Genomic DNA, 13999 nt, shown 5'->3' with positions numbered 1-13999 from the left:
TGACTCCCCCCTCCCCGCTTTGGTTCTGTGTTACAAATGGCAGTCTCTTCACCATCTGTGTTCATGTTCTTCCTTTGGTCTCTTTTCAAGCTACATGTTTTACAACTAAAAATGAGCCATGGCAGTTTTTAATTCCAGACAACTCATTTCATCCTGTCCTGGCTCTCACTCTCTTCTTTTCAGTTTAGGAGGAGATGCTGCTGGTTTTAGGGCTTGACAGACTTGCATTGTGGTTAATTTAATTTTACTACCTGGAGAAACCTACAGTGATTCTCCTAAAGCATCCTTGCCTGGTTCTTAAGTTGCCTTCCACCTCTATCTGCCAACTTGGCTGCATCTGCAGGAAACCCTGGGGAGGGACACCAGAAAGCTCTTTCTCTGGCAGAGCGCCCACGGTGTGACTGCAGATCTTACCTTTGCCATAATGACCCTGCATTTGATGACGTTCTCCTTCTGGTTGGTGTATTAGTACTGCAGACATTAATGTAATTATTCATGGTTCCCACCTTGCTATTTCACAATAGTGGTGGTTTTAGTTGCTAAGTCATGTCCAGCTCTTGTGACCACCTGGACTAGCCCACCAGGCTCCTCTGTTTGCAGAATTTCCAAGGCAAGAATACTAGAGTGGGTTGCCATGTCCTTCTGTAGGGGATCTTCCTGACTCAGGGATTGAAACTGGGTCTCCTGCATCTCAGGTGGTCTCCCGCATTGCCGATGGATTCTTTACCACCTGAGCCACCAGGGAAGCCCCTATTTCATAGAATTAGGAAATGAATTAGGGAGGTCCTAATTTCATAGAGCAGGGGAATCTGAAATATTTGTCTTTTGGTACTAATAAATATTTTACTAGATAATGACAGTCTTTACCAGGTAATGACATTTTTGGAGAAAATTTCTATTTTTCCAAAACTGAAGTGTTTTGAGGGCTACTAACTCTGAATAATCAATGACATCAAATAAGTGGCCCAAAATGTCTCCTTGTGACAGCAGGATCAGGACAATATCTTGGTCTCAAAAATGAAAAGTCACTTTGTGTAAAAGAATTTTGACATTCAAACCATTTTTTTTTCCTTGCTAAGGCTTATGAAAAATCTCCTGAATTTCAATTCCAGTCTAGAATTTATTCAGAAAAGCATATTATTCCAAAGCTTGCTTCTGTCATAACTCCCAGAGGATTCTATTAATAGTTCAGCCTCTTTAGCATTTGTTTAGGATATTTAAGTATACTTTGCTCCAGAGAACATCTATAAGACTTACTTAGTTAATAGTTATTAAAATTGTGTGTGCTTGTGTGTGTGTTTTCTCATCACAAAATGTAATCCTTCACCCCAGGCAAAACCACTATAGTCTTGGTTGGAGAGGATATTACTTAAAGTGCTCTCTGGCTGGCTGACATTCCTGGAACTGCATTCCACTCAGCATGGTCCAAGACTGCAGCCAGAGAGCTGAAATGCAGGGACCCCTTGATAATAAAGTGTCGGTGATGAAGCCCACAACTCTGCCTGAAAGAACAGACATAGAGCTACCTTTTAAGTTTCATTTTACCCTAGAAGTTAGAGTTCTCACTAAGTTCTCACAATTACAAAATTCACATTACTTTATAAAGGCAGAAAAATAAAGGGCCAGGTTTTTTCCGTCTCCTTAAAAAAAAAAAAAAGAACTGAACACCTTCATATTTGACACATAAAATCAGAAGGGCCAGATGGATCTGGAATGATCATTGATGGTATCAGCTGAGCGGGTCAGTACATCCTCTGAGGAAAGTCACCTTAGCATTCCTAGAAATATTCTTTTTGGAATTCTGAGCTCTTGTTTTTCAGTGATTTAAAACTTGAATGAGCTGAGCAAACGCAAAACACAGGTTTGCAAGTAATGACAATATTCAGAAACCTAACTATTGAATGAATTCTCTGACTCCGTTTCTCTGTTTGCAGGATATATGTGCATCATCGGTATTGCTGTTTGCTACTTTCATGTTTGTTTAATGAAGTGATTTTCTGTAAAATACTAAGAGCAAAATATTATATAGTAAATATGTTGGAGAGTTGCATGATTTTCAATAACTCATTTTTCGCTCTTGGTCTTCACCCAGTGATATATCTAGCCAACGGATGAACCTTCTTCTGATGAAGTCTTTGGATGCCCTGGAAAACTGCTGCTTTGACCCTAGTCTTGAATACAAGTATGGTGATTCCCTTCTCTCTCTGATGCTCAGAGAATGGGTCTTTCTTTGCTATAAAATGTTTCATTCTATGGTGAGATATTTGTAGGACCCAGTGCTGAATTCCTTTACTCAGAATAATAATTTTTAAAAATCTGTAATTAAAGCTTATTTGTTCTGAAAACCATGTTTCAGAAAATAGACACCTTGGACAATAGACAATTGCTTCCATACAGAGCAACAAATGTCATTTTGTGGCTGTTCTTAAGTGTCCAATACCTTAGATTCTGTCTTGTACTTATCATATGAGACATCTGTCTCGGGACCTTTTTAAAGGTCTGTTGAAAATATTCTTTGAATTTGATTTAACTAAGAGAGGCTTTGACTCATAATTTAGATTTCCTTATGAAATCGTGTCAAAGGCATCAAAATGGAAACAGAGGTTAGACCAGGCGTTCCCACCCTCCTCACTATTAATAGATCTCTTCCCCAAAAGAAACTTTGTGCATTTTAAAGATTTTCTCTATTAAACTAAATATCTTAAAATTTATTTTCTCATTCCAGTTATAAAAAACAAAAACAAAAGAGAATAATCAGAAAAGAACCTCAAAAAAAATGGTGTTAAACATACTGGTTTAGTGAGACATTGAATGCTTTGTCTCATCCATGTGGTTTGTGTGGGAAGATAAACAGTTTTATTATGCCTTATGAAATACTGCACCAATGAGAACCTGCATTGGACCTTTTAGGACCTTCCTATGTTGGAAGCTTGTGTTTAGATCTTCTGGGGTTGAAGTTAATAGGAAACTCAACAGATTATAAGCATCTATTATAATCTATTATAAACTCCCATCTATTAATTCATTTACTTCATACTCTCATGGGTACTGTTCAAATATGAGTTAGATCAGTGTTTACCAAAATTATCAGTGTTTAAACGTCTGGCCTTTAAGAGCTGATAATCTAAAGTGACCTCCATGCCATCTCACCTGTTAGGTTCAGACTTACAAGAGCGTGATGGTGGAAGTACTGAAGGGAATCACATATGTCATCATGTGTAAGTGAAGTCAGATCTTCACTTAGTAGGTGGTAGTCATGAGATCTTTCACATACAAGCTAAGGTTGGATAGGAACCCCTGACATGTACCTGCTTTATCACACTTTAAAGTTGAATACTTCGGAGATGAGATGACATGTTAACAGTGTGGTTTTGAGTATGGGCAAAGAAAGAGTTTGGAGGCATAATTGAAGTCTCAAATTTTAGAGAATGATTAATGGAAGGGTTAGGATCCTTAACTGTTTTGGGGGCTGATGAAGATTTTTGAGCCTAATTCACATGTTGGTGGTGTTGCCTTTTACAACCAAGGAGTAAGAAAAATTTCTCTCCCTTCCCCTCCCCACTTCCTTCTTTCTCCTGTCTGGCCCCAAAGGTGTTCAACACATCTGCAGCTCAGGGTATTTAAATCTGGGGAGTGGGGGATGTGATTAGCCTGCTGTAAACTTTCAGCTAGTTGGAACAATCAGGAGTGATTCTCATTTATTGTCTCTACTAGTTGATAGGAATGTTGTTTGAGTGTAGGGAGGACCATGGAGCTAACTGAATTAGCCAAAGTAGGGGTATTTATACATCAAAAACCTTCATATGTCTAAGCATATTTAACTTTAAAATTAACTTTTTATAATATAGTAATAAGATTCTTATTTCTTCGTTCTTACCTCCTTTATTCTTGAAAGTGTTAGTTGCTCAGTCATGTCCAACTCTATGGAACTCCATGGACTGTAGCCCACCAGGCTCTTCTGTCCATGGGATTTCCCCAGGCAAGAATATTGGAGTGGGTTGCCATTTCCTACTCCAGGGGCTTTTCCAGGGATTGAACCCACGTCTCCTGCATTGGCAGGCAGATTCTTTACCACTCATCCGCGTGGGAAGCCCTGATTATACCCTAAATATTAATACTAAAGCAGGAGTCATCATCACTTCAGTTTACAAATAAAGAATGAGTCTCAAATAGGACACTGGTTCAAGGTCACACCCCTCAGTGGCAGATTCAGGAGAAAAACCCAGGTTGTCAGACTTTTCTTTCTCTTGCTTAGCACAGTACTGCTCCATTTCAGTGGAAAGAAAGCAATTTGATACTTGATGGTGTGGTGTTGATTTTAACCCTCCTTTCGTGCAGATATTGCCCACCATTAAAAGCAAAACAGAAATTCTAACTTGATGCAGACCTGAATGCTTGGCTCATGGCACAAAGTATTCCCCCATCCAGTGAGGTTACAGGAGTCTGGTCCTCCCTCACCTGAAATACTGGAAGTGTTACCTGGAGGCAGTTAATAGATCTAGGAGCATGCTGCCTCAAGTGATAGAATTCACCCAAAGCAAATTCACCACGCTTCTTGGATTTAATGGACCTGTCCCTGCTGAGAGAACCCAGCATCTGGTATTTGGGGTCCTATCGCTTACATTTTGCTGCCATCTAGTGGTATTTATTGGCCATTGCCATCCTCCCAGCCCTAACAAGTCATGTTATTATCCATCTATGACCTGAGCATTGGTTAATTACTATTGAGCTTTTACAAATATAATAACATTTGAATAGTGCTTTGTAAAGGGCAAAGCGCTATACAAATGTTAACTGATATTAGAACTAATTATTAGATGGCCTACTACTTAATCTGCAGAATAACCTACAATAAACTAGGGAATTGAAGATTCATCTCTGGTTAATTTTAGAAAAATATATCATGTCTCAGTTGATACAGCATCATACACGTCAGAATTGCATAGATCTTAAGACTCAGAATTTCTTTTTGCCAGTGATATTTTAATATGCTTGGATAAGAGATTCAAATAAGTAATGACATAATGGGGCATACCATTTTAAAACTCAAATTACCTTCATCATTTGCTAGTATTCTTATAAGGAATTTATGTTAGCAAGTCTAAAACCCCAAATTTGTATCTAACATGATTTATTTCATCTGTTTAAGACACCATCTACACAACTCCTTTTTGTTTTCAATAGACAGAAAGATGTGAGAGCTACCTCTGCCCAAGTTAATTTCAGTTTAGAGCTGGTCGAGCAGTGAAGTTAGAATGAGGCAAATGTGTAGAAATGCTAAACTAAGCACACGCCAGGCTTCCCTGTCCGTCACCAACTCCCAAAGCTTGCTCAAACTCATGTCCATTGAATCGGTGATGCCATCCAAGCATCTCATCCTCAATCGTCTCCTTCTCCTGTCTTTAATCTTTCCCAGCATCAAGGGTCTTTTCCAGGGAGTCAGTTCTTCGCATCAGGTGGCCAAAGTATTGGAGTTTCAGCTTCAGCATCAGTCCTTTTAATGAATATTCAGGACTGATTTCCTTTAGGATGGCCTGGTTGGATCTCCTTGCAGTCCAAGGGACTCTCAAGAGTTTTCTCCAACATCACAGTTCAAAGGCATCAATTCTTCGACACTCAGCTTTCTTTATAGTCCAACTCTCACATCCATACATGACCACTGGAAAAACCATAGCCTTGACTGGACGGACTTTTGTTGGCACCTAGGAGAACTAAACACCTAGGAGAATCTTTAAGACTTAGGACAAAAGGTACATTAAAATATAGAAGATTCGGAAATCAGAAGGAAATGTCAGGAATGAAGCTTTAGGACTTCCTTCTTGGTGTATGCTGGAGCAAATTAGAGTAGATGGAAACAGTTCAGAAGTCAATAGATGCGTACAATCTAACATATTTATATTGGAACCTCTATATAGTCAGCTAAAAATCATACCAATGGATGATAACCTTGCCCAAAAATAATTCTGCTGTGATAATTTTTAGATAAACGTGAACTAAAAACTGGGATGTCTTTCTCTCGACCTTTGTGCCCGTGGCAAAAGAGGGGGATAGAGATTTTTGTGTGCCCAGAAAAGTAAGGCTTAGATACCTGCCTATTATTTGAAAAGGATGAACCCCAGTAGTTAAGGGAGCTTTGAGAAGAATCTTTTTCCCTCGTGAACCTGACACCTCTTTCCTAAATTAGTCTGGCAAAAAATAGAAATCAGGTTTTCTTGATTGAATCTTGGATGCTATATTCAGTGAATTTTGCCTCCACTCATAAATTCTGCCTCCAACTGAACATGAGAATCCAGTCTGGGGGGTTTGGGGCAGGAGGAAGGATATTTTTCCGTGATAGATGTCCTCTCAGCTTTAGTTTCTCTTGAAACTCTGCATGTGGTCAGTTCTAGAGCATTCAGTAAATGTTGGTTGAATGCCTGTCCCTGTCAAGCAGGGTGCTAGGTGCCACAAATATTGAGGGAAAAAAACAGAAAAGGTACCCACCCTCATGGAGGGTGGTGAAGAATGTGGACACTAATTAAATCAACTCCCAGATAATCTTCATCAGAATTTATCATTATAATTGTCTGAAGTGAATTAGTACAGGGTATTAGCAAAAGTAGCAGTTACATAGTCAAACAAGGAGAAAAAGTTAAATTTTAAAGTATTAATCACATTTGTCTAACTATATCTTTGGTTTAATTTCAGGTTTTTATATTCATCAATATAGAAAGATAGCCAAAAAACTTTTCTATAGAGTATAAATGAAAACAAAGGCTTTAAATCCATTCTAATCAACAGCAACCGTTCCTCTTTCAGAAATGTGATTTGTCTCTAAAGCACATAGTGTTCAGATGTTAGATGTTGATTTCACTGGTTAAAATATGCATTATGCTAGTTGAGCTTGCTGTTAAGTTCATGTAAGCCGAAACAGCAGTCCTGCCTGACTTGGAGTGTTGCTGAAGTAACTGCTTGATACAAGATTTTCTAATGCCAGCTTTTTGTGCAATAGAACCTGGGAAAACACACCTGAGACATGTTGCCTTCTCGTAGGCATTCCATCCTGGCATCACGCAGGGTGCCGAGAGGGGCTGGGTTTGGACTGGGAAGACTAAGAAATCTCATCTTCTGTCCATGCTCTTCTGGAAACTCTCTGCTTGACCTTGAGCAAATCCTGTAGCCTCTCCATCCTTCTGGGCATCTCTTATCAGAGGTGGGAGCCCCATTGTCACAGATGTTTGAGAAACGTGTGAGGGTCTTGATGCCAGCCGAAGATGCTATGTAAGAGTAAAATGACATAACATATAACATACGGGCACTGAAATATGTTCTTGGAGAGACACCCTGGAATGTCTTCTTAAGCAGCAGGTATCAGGAAGTGAGGCAAGCCAAACCAGAGTAAGGATGATTTCTGAAAAAGTCAGCATTTCCTCAACTTGAAAAACAACAGTGATGATAGGAGAACTTTTCAAAAGAGTAAAAAATTACCCTCAAGCTGCATTATCTTATCATACTGACTAGAGGTTTTCTGGGAGAACAGTTCTTTTCTTTAAATGGATGTGTATTCTTTCAGGGGAATGGGGGCACAAAGCCCAGGATTCCAATTGAATTGTCACATGGGGTAACTTTTGACAAGCCTGTCATTTGTCCATTTTCTCTCCTGACCCAGTGGTACTTGGAGGGATCAGAGGGGAGAAGAGGATTAATGTCATTGTGCGCAGACAAATACACAGTTTCTTTGAGACAGAAATTCCACTTGTTGAAGTTGACTAGGAAACATGAAGCTCTGAGCAGTACCTCGTAACCATGCCTTGCATTTGTTCCCCACCCTGTTGTTAGTCAGATGTCCTCAGATCGTACCCTGAAGTTTAGGCTTTTCTCTCCTTATGCAGTTAATCAGAGCACTCTCAGCCTAGGTGGGGAGAGGACTGCAGCGTTTCCTCATTTTTATACCTCCTTCTCAGAGTTTGTCAAACTGCTTTGTTTTTTAAAAAATCATTTTATCTCTTTTAAAAGTTGTCTATTTATTTATCTTGGGGGCTGCTCTCTAGTTGGGATATACAGGCGTCTCACCAAGGGGGCTTCTCTTGTTGCAGAGCAGAAGCTCTAGGATTCAGGGGTTCAGTAGTTGTAGCGCGCAGGCTCAGTTGTTCCAAGGCATGTGGAATCCTCCTGAACCACGACTCAAACCCGTGTCCCCTACTTTGGCAGGCGGATTCCTACCCACTGCCCCACCAGGGAGGAACCTGTCAAACTACTTCATGTATTTACTTGATGTATTTATCTATTTTCTCCATTGGGGACACAGCAGTAGCATGGGCCATAGACACCTGTCTGGATGGTGGGTATCCTGGGGAAGGAAATAGCAACCTGCTCCAGTATTCTTATCTGGAGAATCCCCATGCTCAGAGGAGCCTATAGGTGGGCTATAGTCCATGGGGTCTCAAAGAGTCGGACACGACTGAGTGACTAAACAACAACAGTCCTTGTGGGGGGCTTATAGGGTGCACGTGTACACCAGTCTGCAGTTAACATCCAGCCAGCTCACCTTGGGCTGTAGAGCACTGTTGACTCCCGTGATACGTGAAGAGCGAGGGCATGGATCTCTTGTAGTTTTCACTCCCCATCTTTTTTGGCACCCAAGCACGGGCTGTATACTGGGAGTTGGACTCGTCCTGTCCCTCATGAGCCACAGCGGCCAGACGGAGTCCCGAGTTCACGTGGCAGCCTCGCTTCGGAAGCTCTCCGCATACCTGGATGACAGCGGGAGCCAGAGCAGAACCTTCCAGGAGGTAGGGGACCAAGGCTCCACTTCCCTTCCCGCTGCTGGCTTTTGTCTTCCTCTTGCTGCTTATTTTCTACATCCCCGTGTTGGTGACTCTGAAACTAAACCCTTCCTCAATTTCAGCGGGGCTAAGGAGAAAATCTGAATGGCAAACAGCCTATATATTTGATCATAAGGATTTCAAATAGTGCAGCTGTTTAAATCAACTTAGACTTACATGTGGCATATAAGATAAGAGCCCTGAATGAATACAGAACCCTAACTCAGCATCACTAGAAGGCAGTTTCTAAGAAAACTGCGATTTCTGGAGGAAGGTTAAATGGAGATTTTTAGAATTAGGATCAAGCCAAATATAACTTTAAGAAATGGCCAGGGATAAGCTTAAGAAGTTACAGATCCAAAAGGCATTTGATTTCTTTTTCTTTTTTTTTTTTCATGTCAGCCAGCATGAAAAATTATTGAGGAAATTCCCTTTGCCACACTTAATGAAAAGATTTTTCTGTGATGGCGCCAAAAATATGCAGAGTCGGGATCCTGGGCCCCCGTCTATGCATTGACCATGTCCACCAGGTCGTCTGAGGCCCGTGTGTCTGTGAGCCCAGGTGAAGCCTCGTCGCCAGGCTCTTCTCTCTGGGAGGTGCCTGGGCCGACCTCTTGGCCTGGCCAGATTCTCCCTCTCATTAGAGCAGATCCTATTTCTCCCAGCCTGCCCACAAGCTATTGATGAGCGCATAATGGCTGCTGTGTTTCCCGGCTCGGCTCCTCTGCTTTCAGCAATAGGCCTTATTGAATCGGTGGATTTCTTTGGTGCACAGAGGCTTGAAGTTTTGTTCTAAGACATGCACCGCATTTCCATGTTTAAAGCGGTGCAGAGCATGATTGGAAACTATGTATTTTTTTAAGCCGAAGGAGAAAATTTCGTAAGCGAGGAATGATGCGATTAATAAAGGAAAACAAGGATTTTATAAATTGAAGCATCTGTCTGTCCTGATGTTTTGATTTAGAAGGCCTCAAGCAAGCAATTTTGGTTTTTCCTCTCCTCTGATTTTTGTTATCCAATTTCTACCTTAGAAACTATCTTTCTTTTTTTCATGCTGTGTCAACCAGTGTGAGGAGTTGAACATTTCTACTTTGTCTTAACAGCATCTTTGTGAGGGAGGGATTCATCATGAAAACGCCAGCACAGGGATGTGTCACCTTGATTTGGGAAAATGGAAGCTCAAATTGATGGAGTGACGTGCTTAAAGTTACTTAGCCAATCAGTGGTCAGTTTTAGATATACACTTAAATATTCTGTTTCTACTCCCAGCATTTTTTAAAAGATTATAATATGTTCGCTTATTTATTCATTTGTATATTAAAATCATACCAGTGCTCTGAAATAAATAGTATTATCTGTATTTTACACTATTATCTGACTCTGAAACCTACCTTCCTCGTTTATCATGCTCCACTGCTTCTACCAGGGAATCTTAATGTAGCAGCGTTTTACTTCTTTGAATTTCCTCTCTTGTTTGACCTTGGATCAGAGTCCATGGCCGTTCGCAGTATCCACGGGTGATGAAACTCTGCTTCTACTGTTGAAGGAACTTTTTGATTTAGTCTAAAGACCCAGGTTTGAATCTCGCTTCTGTCACTTGCTAGCTATGTGTAGTTGAGCCTCAAAATTTTATCCAGAAAGTAATAACCCCTATCTCATAATATTGTTATGAAATATAAAAGTTGGGGTTTCCCTGGTGGCTCAGCAGTAAAGAACCCACCTGCCAGTGCAGGAGACGCAAGTTCGATTTCTGAGTTGGAAAGATCCCCTGGAGGACAGAATAGCAACCCACTCCAGTGTTCCTGCCTGGGAAATTTCATGAACAGAGAAGCCTGGTGGGCTACAGTCCATGGGATTGCAAAGAGTCAGACACAACTGAGTGGCTAAACAACAGCAGCAACAATAATATAACAACAGCAACAAATAAGTTAGGTGGCAGAACAGTGCCCAGTCCGTAGTGGACATGCTCGAATACAATCCTTTTATCCTAGGAGTAAGTTTGAGAAAGTATTCGTGTCAACTAAGCCGTGTTCTTTCATTTCCACTCATGGAGACCCGTGTTTCTGCTGTCTTTTCTTCTCAGGTCCTTGCCTATACCCTCAGCTGTGTATGTACATCTGCGTTCAGTGCTGGCATCATTGAGGCAGTGGAGGCTGAGGAGATCATGAACAAGCTTCGACTGTTAGTGGACAACAGCCAGCAGGTGGAATTTCTGGTTATTTCTCTGTGGGTTTCAGGCTGCTTTGATGTCCTAGTTCTGATTTACTCTGGATTTGACTTTAATGAAGTATTTTTTTGTGCCCAGAAATGAGAAACGTCTAATTCTTATCCACGGCTTTAGCCAGTATCTACAGACATCTTTTTCTCTCTTTATCCTCTATAGACACTTTTTTCTTTTTTGGTATGAGTATGAAAGTCTTTTTGCTCTCTCCAGTTATTGCTCTGTATAAAATCTTAAAGCACATGGCTAGGGAATAGAAGAGTTATGTAAGGCTAGAGATAAAAATTCATAAAGATAAAAATACATAGAATAATCAAGTACAACCTCCACAAATTCAAGGCAGACAATCTCTGCTCATGACTAAATATATAGGAAAATTTAGATTACTGCAATGTAAATGAAATACCCTTAAAATGTACCCTCTGAAATATCAGTCAGCTTTCAAAAAGAAGAAAATTGTGACATAGGCTATGACGTGGATAACCTGGAGGGCATTATGTTGAGTGAAGCAAGCCCCTAGCAAAAAGACAAGCACTGCATGTTTCTGCTGATGTGAAGTACTCAGAGCAATCAGAAGTGTAGAGATAGAAAGTAGAATGGTGGTTGCCAGAGGCTGAGGCAGGAGCGATGATAGGGAATTAAAGTTTAATGGGTATAGAACTTCAGTTTTGCAAAATGAGAAAGGTTCTAAAGATGATTGGGAGTGATGGTCACACAGCTTTGTGAATGTACTTCATACCATTAACTGTTCACTTAAAATGGTTAAGATGGTAAATTTTATGTTACACATATTTTGCCATAATTTTTTAAAGTTGGAGGGGGAACAATGCTACTTCTGATTGTGCATGCTCTAGAATTTCCCTGTTTGTACTTTGTTTCCTTGGTTGTTTGTTTTTCAGATTTCTCCAAAGTCTTAATATTGGCCATTGTGGGTTATTACAGGATTCAGGCCAGGTGTTAAGCCTATGTTGTATTTTACTGTTATTATTTTATGGTTATAGGCCTATTGGCTTACATTCAGAATAGATTTTGCCTTGTAAATCAACTATACTTCAATATAAAAGTAATGTAAAAATCAGAAAAAAAGCATAGATCTTGCAAACACCAAAATGTAGAATTTTCATATGCTGTACTCATTGCAGGACTTTTTCTCCTCTTGTTTGGAGATTGACTAGGCTTGGGTGATTCACCTTGATATTTTCACTCAAACTGCCTTCTTAGAATTTGGATTGTGTTTGACCCAAGTCAATCACTAGTGCAGTGTTCTTTTCCTGAAATATACCACTCACTGAAACTGAATTCCTTACAATTAGGCTGCAATTTCTATTGCAAACTGGTCTAGATTTTTTAAATCTCTGATGTACAGATGGCAACAGAACATGCCTATAGGAAAGGAGCCCCTGAAAGTGCTTGTTTTGCTGTACATGAACATTCTTGATCTGTGCCAGTCTTCTTTTCTCTCACTTCTTTTTAAAATTTATTTCTAACAGACTTCAGGTTTTGCCCTGGCGTTAGGAAACATAATTCACGGCTTGTCTGTGTGTGGACATGGAAAAGCTGAAGACTTGGGCAACAGATTGCTTCCGGCCTGGATCAAAACTGTCCTAACAGAGGTAGAAGGCACCTCCTGCATGTTATTTTATATTTTTATAAAGGAAAAAGAGCCACTTTATTGGACCATTTATAGGCGCTGCCATAAAAGCTTAACCATAAAATAGGCAGTATCAAATGAAAGAGACAATGTACTTTTGATGCCTTATGAATGATACATCCTGTTAACCACAGTAGTTTTTTTTTTTTTAAACTGGCTATTTTGTTAGTGTTTTAATTTTATAACAGCCCTGTGGTTTTGAAAACTAAAAAGTAGCAAGAAGCCACCTGGGCTCTAACAACTTTAACTTGTTTACTTTATTCAAGTCTGCTGCCTTCCTCAGTTCAGTGATGTAGGTTGTGTTGACCCTACAAGTTTTGTACCCTTTTGACCATTTGTTTCTCTGTGATATAATTCTTATCAAATTCAAACCCAAGGATTGTTCCCCTCTTGACATTTTCTGATGCTTTGTTTTCAGGGCGCTCCCACAATGCTTTGCTTGGCAGCTCTTCACGGCATGGTGGCCTTGGTAGGCTCCGAAGGGGATGTAATGCAGGTAAAAAAAAAAAATGGGGGTGACACCTAAATGTGTGCATAGTCACAGCAGGGAGAGAATACCCAATATCTCAGCATGCTAAGAAAGACCGATATATGCTCATGGTCATGGTTACACTGGGCTCTCTGGTGTCTTTATATATGCTCTGGGCCAAGAATTCTTTTTGTAGAAATTTGTTCCTTGTTTTATTTGGGTTATAGGAGTTAAACCTAGTCAACTTATACACTTTCTATAAAGTTCTCTGCCTGAGGAAAGCAAATGGATTCTAAGAAATTTCAAAAATTTGAAATAGGAAACTCCACTTTGCATCTGTAATGTTTAAATATGTATCTATGTAATTATGCTTTCTAGAAACTTTAAAAGTTTCTAGAAACTTTAAAAGCTTTTCTACTGTAGACTTGAAAGAGAGTGAATGTGTTAGTCTCTCAGTAACGTCTGACTCTTTGTGACCCCAAGAACTATAGTCCGTCAGGCTCCTCTGCCCATGGAATTCTCTAGGCAAGAGTACTGGAGTGGGTTGCTATTCCCTTCTCCAGGGGATCTTCCCAACCCAGGCACTGAACTCGAGTGTCCTGCATTGCAGGCAGATTCTTTACCTTCTGAACCACCAGGGAAGCCCATATGTATGTATAAATTTACAAGTAATTCTAAGGCATTCCTTTGTTCATACAGTAAAGGTTTATTAAGTGACTGCTACTTGCCACACTGAACTGGCCCTCAGTTCAGTTCAGTCGCTCAGTCGTGTCCGACTCTTTGCGACCCCATGAATCGCAGCACGCCAGGCCTCCGTGTTCATCACCATCTCCCAGAGTTCATTCAGACTCACA

The 13999-nt window shown here is 40.3% G+C and overlaps 1 protein-coding gene across 1 annotated transcript in view; it reads left to right on the top strand.

Moving 5' to 3' along the window:
* The window catches only part of FOCAD (focadhesin), a 272034-nt gene that overhangs the window by 218294 nt on the left and 39741 nt on the right, over positions 1-13999 (top strand). Inside the window, exons 27-31 of the mRNA XM_052644701.1 lie at positions 2093-2182; positions 8624-8771; positions 10888-11007; positions 12516-12638; positions 13095-13172. Of these exons, the coding sequence (XP_052500661.1) occupies positions 2093-2182; positions 8624-8771; positions 10888-11007; positions 12516-12638; positions 13095-13172 (559 nt within the window). The remainder of the gene's footprint in view (positions 1-2092; positions 2183-8623; positions 8772-10887; positions 11008-12515; positions 12639-13094; positions 13173-13999) is intronic.

Source organism: Budorcas taxicolor, chromosome 8, assembly GCF_023091745.1.
Source record: "Budorcas taxicolor isolate Tak-1 chromosome 8, Takin1.1, whole genome shotgun sequence".
NCBI classification, from domain to species: domain Eukaryota; kingdom Metazoa; phylum Chordata; class Mammalia; order Artiodactyla; family Bovidae; genus Budorcas; species Budorcas taxicolor.
Note: the sequence above shows the minus strand (reverse complement) of the source record. Positions and strands in the feature narration are given on the sequence as shown.